This window comes from Somniosus microcephalus, chromosome 1, assembly GCF_052327205.1.
Source record: "Somniosus microcephalus isolate GS21.2 chromosome 1, FLI_Smic_1.0, whole genome shotgun sequence".
Classification (NCBI taxonomy): domain Eukaryota; kingdom Metazoa; phylum Chordata; class Chondrichthyes; order Squaliformes; family Somniosidae; genus Somniosus; species Somniosus microcephalus.
Window position 1 is genome coordinate 21,430,013 of NC_140987.1, and position 18,017 is coordinate 21,448,029.

Below are 18,017 nucleotides of genomic sequence, written 5' to 3' on the forward strand. Positions count from 1 at the left end.
TATAGCGCCTTTCATGACCTCGGGACGTCACAAGCTCCCACAAACAGCGACGAGATAATGACCAAATCATCTATATTTTTTTTAGTGCTGTTGGTTGAGGGTTAAGTATTGGCCAGGACACCGGGGAGAACTCCCCCGCTCTTCTTCAAAATAGTGGCCGTGGGATCTTTTACATCCACCTGAGAGAGCAGACGGGGCCTCGGTTTAACGTCTCATCAGAAAGACGGCACCTCCGACAGAGCAGCACTCCCTCGTGTGCTCGAGTCTCTGGAGTGGGGCTTGAACCTACGACCTTCTGACGCAGAGATTCCTTCCCACTGAGTCACGGCTAACATCTAATGATACGGCCTGGCTGATCTGAGCCTTTGGATGGGGTTCCCGATCCTTCCCAGTTCATGGGTTTTTTTGCCATTTAATGCGGTTGACTCCGATTAGGACCTTGAATTACAAAGCGTCGCATTTTATTCCTTTAGCATTTTGGATATGAACATTTTCTCTTGTTTACACCTAAACTGTTTCCACAATTAAATTTTTCATGTTCCAAACATAATTACGATTGTGACATACTGAATAAATTGTGTCCATCTGGACTGAACCAGTATGTTAAAATGTGTTGGTTTATCCAGACGGGATTAACAGGTTGTCCGGGTAACCTGCCCTTCTCTTCCCCAGAGAGCTGTGGAGGCTGGGTCATTGAATATATTTAAGGTGGAGATAGACAAATTTCTGAATGGTAAGGGAGTCGAGGGTTATGGGGAGCGGGCAGGGAAGTGGAGTTGAGGCCAAGATCAGATCAGCCATGATCTTATTGAATGGCGGAGCAGGCTCGAGGGGCCGAATCACCTATTCCTGCTCCTACATCTTATGTTCTTATGCCCTGCCCTGCGCCTTTACGTACACCCGAGTTTATTCGAATCTCCTACCTCTCCACACTCTCCCACTCTTCATTCAGGCATCCCACACTAGGCTGGCCTGATTTAGCTGCTTACCAAAAATTAAGTCCACTATAAGTGGGCAGGCATAGAATATCCGAATAAACAACTGCAGTTTATTTCTTAATAAAACCTTCAGTAAGTGTATGTGTGTGTGTATATATATACAGTGAGGCATCTAGGACTGACTGACCGACCAAAAAAAAAACCACAAAAAAGTTCCCAACCCCTTCCACCTCCCCCTTTTTTGTGTGTTCTCAGCATGTGGGTGGCACTGACAAGCCTGGCATTTGTTGCCCATGCCTAGTTTTCTTGATGGCGGTGGTGGTGGACCGTCTCCTTGAATCACTGCAGTCCGTGTGGTGATGGTGCGCCCACCGTGGCATTGGGTAGGGAGTGCCAGGGTCCTGAACTCAAGATCGGTGATTAAATGCCCAAGTCAGGGAGAGAAGTTGGAGGTAACGCTGTTTCCACAGCATTGTCCATCTTGCTGCCAGACGTCGCGGGGCTAGAAGGCGCTGTCAAAGTTAACCTTTGGCGAGTTGCGCAGTGCATCCTGTTGATGGTACGTACTGCAGCCGCGGCGCACCTGTGATCGGCGCATTGAGTCCAGTGGCAGGGGAATCGATCAGGCGGATTGCTATGACCTGGATGCTGTTGAGCCTCTTGCAGCTGAGCCCTTCCAGACAAGAGGTGAGCGTTCCATAAGAACAGTAGGAGTAGGCCATACGGACCCTCGAGCCTGCTCCGCCATTCAATAAGGTCATGGCTGATGCCCCCTAGTTCTAGACTCTCCAGCCAGGGGAAACAACCTCTCAGCATCTACCCTGTCAATCCCCCTCAAAATCTTGTATGTTTCACTGAGATCACTTCTCATTCTTCTAAACTCCAGAGAGTATAGGCACATTCTACTCAATCTCTCCTCATAGGACAACCCTCTCATCTCAGGAATCAATCTAGTTGCATCACACTCCTGACTTGCACCTTGCAGACGGTGGAGAGGTTTGAGGGGTCATTACTCATCGCCGAGTACCCAGCCTCTGCCTTGGCCTTAGAGTCATCGAGTCATAACGGCACAGAAGGAGGCCATTCGGCCCATCGAGTCCGCGCCGGCTCTCTGTAGAGCAATCCAGTCAGTCCCATTCCCCCGCTCTATCCCCGCAGCCCTGCAAGTTTATTTCCCTCAAGTGCCTATCCAGTCTCCCCTTGAAAACATTGAGTGTCTCCGCTTCCACCACTTCCGTCGGCAGCGAATTCCAGGTCCTCACCACTCGCTGCGTAAAAAAGTTTTTCCTCACATCCCCCCTGAATCTCTTGCCCAAAACCTTAAATCTGTGTCCCCTGGTCCTTGTACCATCAACTAGTGGGAACAGCCTTTCCCCATCTAGCCTGTCCAAACCCGTCATAATCTTGTACACCTCTATCAAATCACCCCTAAAACCTCCTTTGCTGTAATGAAAACAAATCCAGCTTCTCCAACCTGTCCTTGTAGCCACGTGTTGATATGGTTGTCTTTCTGGATCATCTATATCCATCTTGTGATGTTAGCACCTCAATGGAATTGTGTAAAAAGCCTACGGTGCAGTCTGTGATAATGAAAAATCAGGGAGAAGTGAAGGGACTAAAGCGGGCTGTTTAAACACGTGGTGTCGTGCTCAGCTGACATTCTTGCTTACTGTTGCAGGGATGCAGAGAGGAAGAGGAAGGTGAAGATGTTGTTCCACAATCTGGCCACCCAAGAGGGCGAGTGGAAGGCCATGAAGAGGAAGAAGAGGAAATTCTGAGAACCTTCACCCTTTCACCGGGAGAGTGTGCCACTTCCTGTGACTGAGGGGATGCTGCCCTTGCGAGCGTCACACACTCCTGAGGAGGTGGCGCGGAACATATATTAAAACTTCCCACGCTCCGTGGATTGAATTGTGCAAAAAAGTTATTAAATAAATCTTCACCCGCCCAACCCCACCCTTCATTGTGATGGGCTGCGACGGGGCTTTGCGAGCATTTTAGTCACCATCCAGTTAATGGCAGGCGCAAGGGGTGAATGTTACACGGAGTGATTCTCCAGGGGGTTCGCTCTTAGCCACGCAGCACAACACCCGACGCCTGCTGTAAGCTTACTGTTTACTGGGGTTTTTTTATTTAATGATGTGAACACTTTGTTTTTAAAAAATTACACACCTACTGAAAATTTGAAATAAAAGCAGAAAATGCACGAATTACACAGCAGGCAGCATCTGTAAACGGCTCAACGTTTCTGTTCCAAAACGGTGACCTGGGTTTATCTTTTTCCGATGTTGCTGGACCTACTGTGCATTTCCAACATATTCTGGGTTTCATGTGCAAGACGGCCCAAGCATTCCAAGATTGATCACCATTATTGTTTTATCATCTGGTCCAGCTCATTCAGATTTTTATTTTAAATTAATTTGCGGGCCGTGGGTGTCGCAGGCAAGGCCGGCATTTATTGCCCATTCCCTAATTGCCCTTGAGAAAGTATTGGTGGTGAGCCGCCGCCGCCTTCAACCGCTGCAGTTTTTCGTAGCGGAGAACCGAGTGGCTTGCTAGTGGCCATTTCGGAGGGAAGCTGAGAGTCAACCACATGGCTGTGGGTCTGGAGTCACACATAGGCCAGACCGGGTAAGGACAGCAGATTTCCTTCCCTAAAGGGCATTAGTGAACCAGTCGGGTTTTTACGTCAATGTGGTAGTTTCATAACCTGGAGCAGATACTTAACTGCACTCGGGAGCAGTGTGCAGCTTGACATGAATTACTAATGCACTCTGGAGCAGTGTACAGCTTGACGTGAATTCTTACCGTACTCGGGAGCTGTGTGCAGGTTTAAGTGAAATTTGTTAGTTAATAACTCAGCTGGTTGAGCTGCAGGGTGCGTGCTGTTGGACCCGTCTCATTCTGCAGTATTGCATTACATTGTACATGCATATGGGACATGTAATAGTGAATAACGGCTAATGCTGGGAACACATTGCAATGTATTGCGGCTAATGCCCGGAATGCATTGTGCTGACTAATACAGAATGGCTGGAGCGACAGCTCGAGTATCCGGGGCCCTACGTTTGTGAAGATCTCGCCAAAGCTCGGGTGTAATCGGGTCCGTGGTAAAACTCTGTTGAAACTAGGCAACCTTTTGCTATTGAAAATCGTGGTTGAAGATGACTGTGAGGTGAAGCGTCTTCACCACAGCCCGTTGCCTCCAATAACTGTGTTTCGACATCAGGGTAATAGCTAAAGCGGTGATGCTAAGCAAATCTGCATTTGAGCAGCAAATTTTGACGTTCGTTTTTGTAGGAATATATAAATAAAACCGAGACCTATTTGGAGATACTGTCTGCTGAAAATTATTTCTTGGCCTGTCATGTATATATGAAATAGAAAGAAAGAATTTGCATTTATATAGCGCCTTTCCCGACCTCAGATTGCTCCAAAATGCTTTGCAGCCAATGAAGTACTTTTTGAAGTGTAATCACTGTTTGTGACATAAGGAAAGGCAGCAGCCATTTTGCGCACAGCAAGGTCCCACAACCAGCAATGAGATAAATAGCCAAATAATCTGTATTAGTAATGTTGGTTGAGGGATAAATACTGGCCCAGGACACTTCTGTTATCACACTTAGTAAATTTCTTCTGCATTATTTTACTTACAAAGCTAGATTAATAACATATATGCAACTAAACTAAGGCAAGGGCGTACTCCCCTGCTGCTCTTCGAAATAGTGCTGTGGGATCGCTTACCTCCACCTGAGAGGGGGCAGACGGGTCATCGGTTTAACGTCTCAGCTGACAGTGCAGCACTCCCTCAGCACTGCACTGGAGTGTCAGTCTGAATGATGTACTCCAGTCTCTGGATTTGGGCTTGAGCCCACGACCTACTGACTCCGAGGCAAGAGTGCTACCCGCTGAGCCAAGGCTCGATTGTGAGTCCTCTTGCTCTACCGTCATGCTTTAGCTTGAAATAGTGTTTGACTCTGAAGGCTTCGATACTGAAAGGCGATTCCTGCGAGTGGGTATAACGTATGTTTTGGTGTGGCAATGGATTGGATAGAGGACGTGTTTTCTGAAATGCTTTACCGGGTGGCTTGCATGGTGAAGCCTAAGGTTTTTTTTTAATTCATTCACGGGATGTGGGCGTTGCTGGCAAGGCCAGCATTTATTGCCCATCCCTAATTGCCCTTAACTGAGTGGCTTGCTAGGTCATTTCAGAGGGCAGTTAAGAGTCAACCACATTGCCAAACCGGGTAAGGACGGCAGATTTCCTTCCCTAAAGGGCATTAAGTGAACCAGATGGGTTTTTGTTGTATGTTTTGGTGTGGCACTGGTAGCTCGCACTGGATTGCGTAGAGGACATGTTTTCTGAAAATGCTTTACCAGAAAGTTTACGTGGTGAAGCCTAAGTTTGGGTTCTTGGGTCAACATCTATTCAACGGCTTTAGGCCAACAATACATCTTTAGAAGTAGAGATGTTGATAGCTGTTCTGTCTGCGTATTCATGTATTTAAACCAACCTGTGGCACAGTGGAGGTGACGTCCCATTTTCCAGCACGTTCATTGTAACTATATTTTCAGAACTGGTATGACATGTTTTAAGAACATTCAGGCTGTTCAGGAGTGATGTCAGGAAACACATCTTCACACAACGGGTAGTGGAAATCAGGAACTCTTGCTCTTTCCCTATTCCCCGCCCCCCACAAAAGTTGTTGAGGCTGGGGGTCAATTGAAAATTCCAAAACATGTTTGATAGATTTTTGTTAGGTAGGGGTATATTGAGGGTTATGGAACCAAGCCGGGTAAATGGAGTTAAGATACATATAGCCATGACCTAATTGAATGGCGGAACAAGCTCGAGGTGCTGAATGGCCTCCTCCTGTTCCTATGATCCTAACTAGGAAGTTCTTCGGACTAAGAATTACCAACTTGGGAGTGGGTAACCAAGTTGGGTAGTTGCGGCAAAACCCTTGGGATCATTGAAGAGCCAACTGGGTGCTGTGACGGGACCGGGGTGGGCTGTAGATTTATCTGGACAGTTGGGCTAAGGTGGTCTAAATGACCTTTCCTCATCTCAAACTATTTTCTGTAGCTTTCTGAGTCCCACTTTTTCTAAAAGTTCAAGGTCATGTCACAAAGCCTAAATGGTTTTGACCTGAAAAACCCACTTGATTTTCTGATAAAATGACCTTGTCTAATTTTTTTTTTAAATGTGTAGATCTGAGTTTTGCGTATTTAATGTGTGTCAGCTGTGGCTCAGTGGGCAGCACCTTCGCCTCTGAGTCAGAAGATTGTGGGTTCAAGTCCCACTTCAGAGACTTGAGCACAAAAAGCTAGGCTGACACTCCCAGTGCAGTGCTGAGGGAGTGCTGCACTGTCAGAGGTGCCGTCTTTCGGATGAGATGTTAAACCGAGGCCCCGTCTGCCCTCTCAGGTGGATGTAAAAAATCCCACGGCACTATTTCGAAGAAGGGCAGGGGAGTTCTCCCCGGTGTCCTGGGCGAATATTTATCCCTCAATCAACATCACAAAAACAGATTATCTGGTCAGTATCACACATTGCTGTTTGTGGGAGCTTGCTGTGTGCAATTGGCTGCCGCACTTCCTATATTACAACAGTGACCACACTTCAAAAAGTACTTCATTAGCTATAAAGAGCTTTGGCACATCCGGTGGTCGTGAAAGGCGCTATATATATATGCAAGTCTCTTTTAGATAAAAATTCTCTGGGATTGGAAGCTGCCAATAGTATTCGAAGAAGAAACGGGCGACGTACAATTGTCGTGCTGTCACATAAGCTTTATTGCTGCAGGCTCCGACTCTCCTGCTGATTGCCGTCACATTCATTTTACATCGCGACGCACACATTTCAAGACAATATAATGTGAAGTTATTAAACGTTAGTATCTTTACATCACTCGCGTGTGCACTACTGCAGAAAACCTCCCATCATTTTGTCAACACCAAACATTTTAAAATTGAGATCACTCGCACGAGGAGATATTAATACGGGGTGGGCTCCGACTTTCATCGGCCGTGCGGACGTGAAGTCTCTCGTGGGTCCCTCGGTCTTCACTTAGGCAGTCACTTTATGGGCCGTGTGGGTTTCTACGTTACGAGTGATGGATTCCGTTTTCTTCTCTTTGGTAACGGAGGAAGCTCCTGCTAAATAATAATAAGACGGGCTGAGGTCAAGGCAACAGCAACAACACTTGAAAGCCCCGCGGGCAGACTCAGGGAGATGTGCCGTAAAATCAAAACTTTTTAAAATTTCATCCCATCATGCTCGTCCCTGCTCATCCATTTGCAAAAACAAAATCTTGCAGTCCCCCCGCACCCCACCACCCCCACCCCCCCCTCCGCACAGTCCAACTGTTCTTTAAATAACTTCAAAATCCAATCCAAATTGTTACGTCTGGCATATAAACTTAATCCTGCCACAGTGGGAAGTGTCCAGTCATGATGCTGCAGTCATTGTGAGTGTGGGGCCAGCTTGATGGACCAGCTGGTCTTTGCTTGCCCGTCAGTGTCATATGTTTCTATGTCCTTGGGTTCTATGCTCACTGCTGCAGTTAAATAACACAGTGAGGTGAATTTTACACTTAGTGTCGAAACAGGCCATTCGGCCCAACTGGTCCATCCACACGAGCCTCCTCCCACCCCTACTTTATATAATATGATCAGCCATGATCATATTGAATGGCGGAGCAGGCTCGAAGGGCCGAATGGCCGACTCCTGCTCCTATCTTTCCATGTTTCTATCAGTATATCCTTCTATTCCTTTCTCCCTCATGTACTTATCTAGCTTCCCCATAAATGCATCTTTACTATTCGCCTCAACTACGCCATGTGGTAGCGAGTTCCACATTCCCACCACTCTTTGAGTAAAGAAGTTTCTCCTGAATTCCCTATTGGATTTATTAATGACTATTTTATATTTATTGCCCCTAGTTTTGGTCTCCTCCACGCCCCCCCCCCAACCCTGCCACAAGTGGAAACATTTTCTCTATGTTTGATAAAGTGCCACATACAGTAATAGGTTTGCCAGCAAAGTTGAAGCCCATGGAATAAAAGGGACAGTGGCAGCTTGGATATAAAATTGGCTGAGTGACAGGAAACAGGGAGTAATGGTGAACGATTGTTTTACAAACTGGAGGAAGGTACACAGTGGTGTTCCCCAGCGGTCAGTTCTAGGACCACTGTGTTTCTTGATATATATTAATGACTTAGACTTGGGAGTACAGGGCACAATTTCAAAATTTGCAGATGACACAAAACTTGGAAGTATAGTGAACAGTGAGGAGGAGAGTGATGAACTTCAGGAAGACATAGACAGGCTGGTGGAATGGGCAGACACGTGGCAGATGAAATTTAACGCAGAAAAGTGCGAAGTGATACATTTTGGTAAAAAGAATGAGGAGAGGCAATATAAACGAAAGGGGTGCATGAACAGAGAGACCTGGGGGTATATGTGCACAAATCGTTGAAGGTGGCAGGGCAGGTTGAGAAAGCAGTTAAAAAGGCTTACAGGATCCTGGGCTTCATAAATAGAGGTGTAGAATACAAAAGAAAGGAAGTTATGATGAACCTTTATAAAACACTGGTTTGGCCCCAACTGGAGTATTGTGTCCAATTCTGGGCACCACAATTTATGAAGGATGTGAAGGCCTTAGAGAGGGTGCAGAAAAGATTTACGAGAATGGTTCCAGGGATGAGGGACTTCAGTTACGTGGATAGACTGGAGAAGCTGGGATTGTTCTCCTTAGAGCAGAGAAGGTTGAGAGGAGATTTAATAGAGGTGTTCAAAATCATGATGGGTCTGGACAGAGTAGAGAGAGAGAAACTGTTCCCATTGGCAGAAGGGTCGAGAACCAGAGGACACAGATTCAAGGTGATTGGCAAAAGAACCAAAGGCGACACGAGGAAAAACTTTTTTACGCAGCGAGTGATTAGGATCTGGAATGCACTGCCTGAAAGGGTGGTGGAGGCAGATTCAATCGTGGCTTTCAAAAGGGAGTTGGATAGAAACATAGAAACATAGAAGATAGGAGCAGGAGTAGGCCATTCGGCCCTTCGAGCCTGCTCCGATATTCAATGAGATCATGGCTGATCATCCAAATTCAGTACCCTGTCCCTGCTTTCTCCCCATATCCCTTGATCCCCTTAGCCTTAAGAAATATATCTAACTCCTTCTTGAATATATACCTGATAAAGTACCTGAAGGAAAAAAATTTGCAGGGCTACGGGGAAAGGGCGGGGGAGTGGGACTAGCTGAAGTGCTCTTGCAGAGAGCCGGCACGGTGCTCGACGGGCCGAATGGCCTCCTTCTGTGCTGGAACCATTCTACGATTCTATGATTCTACGTCTACCCTATCAAACCCCTTCATGATTTTATGCGATATTGGACCGGGGGGGTGGTATGGATCGGATGATGAAAAGGGTAAGAGATCGAGAAGAATGATGAAAATCGTGGATAAAATATCAATAAAAGGAGAAAAAAGTTCTACTAAATACAAGGAGACATTAATAAACTTGCAGAATGGGCGTGTAATTGGTTAATGAACTTCAATAAAGACAAGTGTCAGGTGGTACATTTTGGTCGGAAGAACTGCTTGGATAGTAAGAGTGTAAATGGGGTAGAGGCACAAAGGGATCTCGGGGTACAGATCCACAAATCACTAAATACATTGACACAGGTTAATAAGACCATAAAAAAAGGCAAACCAAGCACCGGGGTTGATTTGTAGAGGGATAGAATTGAAAAGCAGAGAAGTGATGTTAAACTTGTATCGAACCTTGGTTAGACCGCACTTGGAGTTACTGTGAACAGTTCTGGTCTCCATATTATAAAAAGGATATGGAGGCCCTGGAGAAGATACAAGAAAAGATTTACTAGAATGATACCAGAACTGAGAGGTTCTACCCATCAGGAAAGACTGAACGGGCCGGGGCTCTTTCCTCTCGAGCAGGATGAGGGGATGACCTGATAGAGGTCTTTAAAATTACGACAGAGTTTGATGGGGTTGATGTAGAGATGTTTCCACATGTGGGCGAAACGAGGACTAGGTGCCATAAATATAAGATAATCACTAATAAATCCAATCGGGAATTCAGGAGAAACTTCTTTGCCCAGAGAGTGGTGAGAATGTGGAACTCGCTACCACAGGGAGTGGTTGAGGCGAACAGTATAGATGCAATTAAGGGGAAGCTGGATAAACACATGAGGGAGAAAGGACTAGGAGGAAATGCTGATAGGGTGAGATGAAGAGGAGGCGGGAGGAGGCTCGTGTGGAGCAGAAACACCGGCACGGACCAGTTGGGTCGAATGGATTGTTTCTGTGCTGTAAATACTTTGTACCTGCTGAGAGAGAAGGAAAGGCTCCAGGCACTCGACCTACCTGCGGACAATCCCAGCCTCTGCTCCTCAGCTTCCAGCAGCTTCCTGTAGGTGGCGATCTCTGCGTCCAGCCTTAGCTTGACGTTGAGCAGCTCCTGGTATTCCCGCAAGTACTGCGCCATCTCGGCTTTGGTTTCCCGCAGCTGGCACTCCAGCTGGGCGATGGCGCACTGCAGGCTTGCCACTTTCTCCAGGTGACTGGCCTCCATGTCCTCCAGCTGGCTCTCAAGGCACTGGTTGGCGCTTCTCAGGGAGCCGATCTCGCCCTGCAGGTCCACGATCTGCTGGCGCAGGATGCTGATCTCGTCCTTGGTGCTCTGGATCTGCTCGTCGTACTTGGTGGCGTGGTGCCGCAGGCTGTCGAACTTGGTCTTGTACCAGGCCTCGGCCTCCCTCAAGTTCTTGGCGGAAATCTCTTCCATCTGCTCTCGAACGGAGCGCAAGGCGGCTCCCAGGTCTGGGCGGGTGGAGTCCAGTTCCACCGAGACCTTGGACTCTTCGATCTGCCGGACAAGGTCAGCCACCTCTTCCTCGTGCATCTTCCTCAGGAAGCCGATCTCTGCCACAAGCTGCTCGATGTTTCTCTCCAGGTCGGCCTTCTGCAAGGTGGCATCGTCCACGTCCTTCCGGAAATCTCTCAGGATCCTCTCCGCTTCATCTTGGACGGTGAAAGCAAAGGGTTTATTTGACTTTATACTTTGCATAGTAAACACACACAGACACATACACAGACACAGACACACACACAGGCACACACACACTCAGACACAGACACACACACACTCAGACACAGACACACGCACAGACACACACACAGACACACACACAGACACACACACTCAGACACAGACACACACACACTCAGACACAGACACACACACACTCAGACACAGACACACGCACAGACACACACACAGACACACACACAGACACAGACACACACACAGACACACACACACACACAGACACATGCACAGACACACACACAGACACTCAGACACAGACACACACATAGACACACACACACTCAGACACAGACACACGCATAGACAGACACACAGACATAGACACAAACACACAGGCACAGACACACACACACAGACACACACACAGACAGACAGACACACACAGACACACACACACACAGACACATACACACAGACACATACTCAGCCACAAACACCCACAGACACGCACACACACACTCAGACACAGACACACACACAGACACACAGACAGAAACACACCTATTTATATATAAAAGTCTTGTGTTTAGTGCCTGTCTACAAAGTCTCACACCTGAAAGTGTCACACGTGCAAACTGTGCATCACACTTGCACCCAATTGGCTCAAATATCATTCATAAAACAACAAATCACAACTGAGCAGAGAGGGAATCTACCAGTGAAACTATTAAAAAAAACAGATTTTTTAAAAAAGAGAAAGAAAGCCAGTTTATTGTTGGTTTCTTCCAACCTGGAGCCAGGAATTTACAAGTAGTTTCCAATCTCAGCAACAGCCGGCAGCCTCTGACTGACTGCCGAATGTGCCTATTTACAGCGTCGCCCATTTACTGTACATTCGATCAGAGTCAAGCACAGAAAGTGGGGGACGTATATTGAAGGTGTTTAGTTCATTGCTCTCCCTCCCCAATCTGTACTGTAGTTGGGATCCAGAGAAGTTGTAGAAGAACAATATTCTGTTGGGTTACTGGTCTCCGCCAGATCAGCAGGAGGGACACTACACCCAGCCATCAGCACTCCTGGCCGGCCTCCCACGTTCTACCTCCCATAAACTTGGGCTCATCCAAAACTCAGCTGCCCGTGTCCTAACTCGCACCAAGTCCCGATCGCCCATGACCCCTGTGCTCGCTGACCTACATTGGCTCCCGGTTAAGCAACGCCTCGATTTCAAAATTCTCATCCTTGTTTTCAAATCCCTCCATGGCCTCTCCCCCTCCCTACCTCTGTAACCTCCTACAGCCCCACAACCACACCCACCCACCCCCGAGATCTCTGCGCTCCTCCGATTCCTCTTGCGCATCCCTGATTGTAATCGCTCCACCATTGGCGGCCGTGCCTTCAGCTGCCTGGGCCCAAAGCTCTGGAATTCCCTCCCTAAACCTCTCCGCCTCTCTCTGCTCCTTTAAGGCCCTCCATAAAACCTATCTTTCTGCCCTAATATCTCCTGACGTGGCTCGGTGGTAAATGTTGTTTGATTACGCTCCTGTGAAGCGCCTTGGGACGGTTCACTCTGTTAAAGGCGCTATACAAATGCCAGTTGTTGTTGGGGCTCTGACATCTGATCATCATCCTGCAAAGCACTTTGGGACGTCCTGAGGTAATGAAAGGTCTGTCTTCTTTTTTCTTTCTCATGACAATGTTATCTCTCCCCCCCCCACCGCCCCCCGCACCCCTCACCGTATCACCTGGTCGACTACTGCTCAGGGTGAACTCCTTCTAGCGGTGTCCCAGTGGCAGATCTCACGCACAGTCTAAGGTACTGTGACAATCCTTTGACAAAACACTTTGGGAGCGATATTCCTCATGTCATCAATTTTAACAATAAAGTTGTACCTATCGGGAAAGATTGAACAAGCTGAGGTTGTTTTCTCTCCTAAAGGGATGACTGAAGGAGGTCTTTAAAATTATGAAGGGGTTCGATCAGGTAAATGTAGAGAAAATGTTTCCGCTTGTGGGGGAGTCCAGAACTAGGGGCCAGAAATATAACACAGTCACCAATAAATCCCATAAGGAATTCAGGAGAAACCCCTTTAAAGAAAGAAAGACTTGCATTTCTGTAGCGCCTTTCACGACCACCGGACATCTCAAAGCGCTTTACAGCCAATGAAGTACTTTTTTTTGACGTGTAGCCACTGTTGTAATGTAGGAAACGCGGCAGCCAATTTGCGCACAGCAAGCTCCCACAAACAGCAATGGGATAAATGACCAGATAATCTGTTTTTTTGTTATGTCGGCCGAGGGATGAATATTGGCCCCAGGACACACGGGGATAACTCCCCTTTACCCAGAGAGTGGTTAGAATGTGGAAACATAGAAACATAGAAAAATAGGAGCAGGAGTAGGCCATTCGGCCCTTCGAGCCTGCTCCGCCATTCAATATGATCATGGCTGATCCTCTATCTCAGCACCATATTCCCGCACTCTCCCCCTACCCCTTGACATGAATCAACTGAGCACCCTGCGGGTGGCACTGTCCAGGGAGAGTATAAATACTCAGGCATGGGCCCAGCTTACTCAGGACATTCTTTAACAGGAACTAGTGAAGGACACAACTAGACCTCCATGTTGTTAAACAGTTGATTAAAGCTTTGTTTAACGCTTAGACCACGTGCCTAGTAGTTTTCTTACGTCACCCCTTGATGCCTTTTGTGTCTAGGAACTCGCTACCACAGGGAGTGGTTGAGACGAATAGCAGAGATGCATTTGGGGGGGGTAGCTGGATAAACACATGAGGGAGAAAGGAATAAAGGGATTATACTGATGGGGTGAGATGAAGTAGGGCGGGAGGAGAAATAACAACAGAAAATGCTGGAAAAACTCAGCAGGTCAGGCAACATCCGTGGAGAGAAATTTGAGTTGACGTTTCGGGTTTGACCCTTCTTCAATGGCCTAGGGCGGGAGGAGGCTGTTGTGGAGAATAAACACCAGCACGGAGCAGTTGGGCCGAATATCCTTTTTCTGTGCTGTAGATTCTACGTAATTGTTTGTAAAGTGCGTTTGTAAAGTGCACTACCGTCGATATTTCCTCCAAAAACTAATGACAGGAGGAATTTCGCCCTCCTCTGTTCCCCAAAGCCAGATGTTCTGAACTGGGAATGAAAGAATAGTCTCAAAGCTATTTGTAAATATTGTGATTGATGTTCCAGTGTTCTGAGGTGGCTCTCCACCCAGCCCTTCCCCCATCCCATGGTAATTCCTCCCTTAATGAGAAACAGAAGAATGCCTGCTCTTCATCAAAATTAATGACTCGCCTTTGAAATCGCACATTGCAAAGCCACGCACTCACACCGGGATGTTAATTGGTGGCAGTGCCTTCAGCTGCCCGAGACCCTGAGCTCCGGAATTCCCTGAAGGAGCCCTAAATCCCGTAAGCCATTTAGGACTGAAATGAGGAGGAATTTCTTCACCCAGAGAATGGTGAACCTGTGGAATTCTCTACCACAGAGGGCGGTGGAGGCCAGTTCATTAAATATATTCAAGAAAGAGTTGAATATATTTCTTAAGGCTAAAGGGATCAAGGGATATGGGGAGAAGGCAGGGACAGGGTACTGAATTTGGATGATCAGCCATGATCTCATTGAATGGCGGGGCAGGCTCGAGGGGCCGAATGGCCTACTCCTGCTCCTATCTTCTATGTTTCTATGTTTCTACCCTCTCTGTGCTCGCTGACCTACATTGGCTCCCGATCCGGCAGCACCTCGATTTAAAAATTCTCATCCTCCTGTTCAAATCCCTCCGTGGCCTCGCCCCCCCTCTCCCTATCTCTGTAACCTCCTCCAGCCCCACAACCCTCCGAGATCTCAGCGCTCCTCCAGTTCTGGCCTCTTGCGCATCCCCGATTTTCACCGCTCCACCATTGGTGACCAAAATGAACCCCACTGCTTGGTTTGCTCTTTTTTATGGCCTTACTTGCTACTTTTAGTGATTAGTGTATACAAGAACAAAAGAACATAAGACGTAGGAACAGGAGTAGGCCATTCGGCCCCTCGAGCCTGCTCCGCCATTCAATAAGATCATGGCTGATCTGATCTTGGCCTCAACTCCACTTCCCTGCCCGCTCCCCATAACCCTGGACCCCCTTATCGTTCAAAAAACTGTCTATCTCCACCTTAAATGTATTTAATGACTCCGCCTCCACAGCTCTCTGGGGCAGAGAATTCCACAGATTCACGACCCTCTGAGAGAAGAAATTCCTCCTCATCTCCGTTTTAAATGGGCGACCTCTTAGTCTGAGACTATGCCGCCGAGTTCTAGATACCCCCACGAGGGGAAACATCCTCCCTGCATCTACCCTGTCGAGCCCCCTCAGAATGTTATATGTTTCAATAAGATCACCTCTCATTCTTCTAAACTCCAGTGAGTATAGGCCCAACCTGCTCCACCTTCTCACATAAGACAACCCCTTCATCCCAGGAATCAACCTCATGAACCTTCTCTGAACTGCCTCCAATGCAAGTATATCCCTCCTTAAATAAGGAGACCAAAACTGTACGCAGTACTCCAGGTGTGGTCTCACCCGCAGATCCCTTATGCTCCTCTTCCCCATTTCGCACTCTTAGTAGCCAAGCAGTACGTGGCCTCCTCATACCTCCTACCAAAATGCAACACATAGAAACATAGAAGATAGGAGCAGGAGTAGGCCATTCGGCCCCTCGAGCCTGCTCCGCCATTCAATGAGATCATGGCCGATCATCCAAATTCAGTACCCTGTCCCTGCCTTCTCCTCATACCCCTTGATCCCTTTAGCCTCAAGAAATATATCCAACTCCTTCTTGAATATATTTAATGAACTGGCCTCCACCGCCCTGTGTGGTAGAGAATTCCACAGGTTCACCACTCTCTGGGTGAAGAAATTCCTCCTCATCTCAGTCCTAAATGGCTTACCCCTTATCTATAGACTGTGACCCCTGGTTCTGGACTCCCCGCCATCGGGAACATCCTTCCTGCACCTCACACCTATCTGTATTGAAATATTGAAAGTCTTGTATTCTATTATTCTTTTGTACTCTATTACTATTACTGTATTGTTATTGAACACGACAAGATGATGGGTGAACACGGTTCAGCTTGGCACCTTTTCCAATGTCAATTGATGTCCACCCAATGAGAACAGGTAGGCTTACCTTTAAGGTCCAGTTCCTCCTGGCACTTGAGCCTCCAGGAGTCGATCTCCTCCTCGGTGTTGCCCATCTCGATCTCAGCCACCCCTTTCTCGTGGGTCAGCCTCTCGATCAGCTCCCTCAGCTCCTTGAACTGCCGCTGGTACTCATCCCCCAGCCCCCGGGGCACCTTGAACCTGGCCCTCAGGGCCACCAGCTCCTGCCGCAGCTGGGAGTTGCGCTGCTCCAGGCCCCTCACCTTGTCGATGTAGCCAACAAAGAGGCCGTTGAGTTGCTGCATCTCCTCCTTCTCGTTGGTCCGGATCTCCGGGCCGGCCTCGATGGCCCTGGCGCAGAAGCCTCCCGCCCTGCCCCGGGAGCCGTAATAGAGCCAGGACTCGGTGGAGTGGGAGCGGTAGCGGGACGGAGACGGGCTCTGGACCCTCACTCCGCTCCTGCCGGACTGGCTCATGGATGTGGTCTTCTGGCTGTAGGAGGAGCTCCTCATCTTCGCCGCTTCTGTCGACTTAATGCTCTTCCCCAATTCCCCCTGCTCCGGCCGGTGGTTTTATAGGGATCGGTAAGAATGTGGCAGCCACTGTGTAACTCTCACAACATTTTTGCAGAATTGCTTTGAAATAGGAACACGATGACCGTGCCCAGCCCCTTCAGTTCTGGGCCTGCTCCGCCGAGAGTCTTCGCACCCAAGTGCTACATTTCTCGGGCGGGATGTCGTATTCTATTCTCACCTCTCTTATCCAGCTCTCTCCTCCCTCCCTCCACCAACCTGACCAGCCCAACCCAATATCGGGAATGTGCAACTCCCTCTCCTTCTGAGCTGAGGAGGAACTTCTTCACTCAGAGGGTCATAAATCTGTGGAATTCTCTGCCCCAGAGAGCCGTGGAGACTGGATCATTAAATACATTTAAGGTGGAGATAGACAGATTTTTGCAAGATAAGGGAGTGAAGGGTTATGGGGAGCGGGCGGGAAGTGGCTTTGAGCCCAAGATCAGCCATGATCTTATTGAATGGCGGAGCAGCCTCGAGGGGCCAAGTGGCCTATTCCTGCTCCTATTTCTTATGTTCTTATGATGGATTGGAAATGAATGCACAGTTTTCATTTTTTGAGCCTTGATTATTTTGTTTTCTTCTTTCCATTTTGTGAATTTCTCCAGAACACCTCAAGGGATTTCCTTTCAACTCCTTCAAGAGATTCCCCTCCATTGACTGGGTCGATGCTGAGAGGTTGTTTCCTCTGGCTGGAGTGTCTAGAACTAGGGGGGTCACAGTCTCAGAATAAGGGGGTCGGCCATTTAAGACTGAGATGAGGAGGAATTTCTTCACTCAGAGGGTTGTGAATCTTTGGAATTCTCTGCCCCAGAGGGCTGTGGATGCTGAGTCTTTGAGTATATTCAAGGTGGAGATCGATAGATTTTTGGACTCTCGGGGAATCAAGGGATATGGAGATAGTGCGGGAAAGTGGAGTTGAGGCAGATGATCAGCCATGATCTTACTGAATGGCGGAGCAGGCTCGACGGGGCCGTGTGACCTACTCCTGCTCCTATTTCTTATGTTCATCCACCCCAGCCTTGCCCTTTACCCTTGCTTTACATTGGCCCAGTACTGAAGGAGTACCGCCCCGATGTTGGGTCGGTTTTACGACCCGCCCATCGACTTCAGTAGAGAGCAGAATTGGGCGTTGTGTAAAACCAGCAGTGAGCCCGATCCCGTCAGCTGCCCAATGAGCAGGTTAGATTAAAATTGCTCTCCCTGCTGTCAGTGGTTATGTAGAAAGACTGAGGGACTCGGGCTATTCAACCTAGAAAGGGTGTGTCTGAGTGGGGG

The 18,017-nt window shown here is 48.0% G+C and overlaps 2 protein-coding genes across 2 annotated transcripts in view; one reads left to right on the plus strand and one right to left on the minus strand.

The window, feature by feature from the left end:
* Positions 1-4,270, plus strand: part of nop14 (NOP14 nucleolar protein homolog (yeast)) — a 72,944-nt gene extending 68,674 nt beyond the window's left edge. The window contains exon 19 of the mRNA XM_085974636.1: positions 2,617-4,270. Within this exon, the coding sequence (XP_085830762.1) occupies positions 2,617-2,716 (100 nt within the window). The 3' untranslated portion in view covers positions 2,717-4,270. The remainder of the gene's footprint in view (positions 1-2,616) is intronic.
* Positions 4,271-6,802: 2,532 nt separating this feature from the next.
* On the minus strand, positions 6,803-16,679 carry vimr1 (vimentin-related 1). Its single transcript, XM_085996197.1, has 3 exons — positions 16,196-16,679; positions 10,322-10,987; positions 6,803-7,097 (listed from the first exon to the last, which is right to left on the minus strand). Exons 1-3 carry the CDS (start codon positions 16,677-16,679, stop codon positions 7,009-7,011), a joined length of 1,239 nt encoding a protein of 412 aa, XP_085852323.1. The 3' UTR covers positions 6,803-7,008.
* Positions 16,680-18,017: the final 1,338 nt, after the last annotated feature.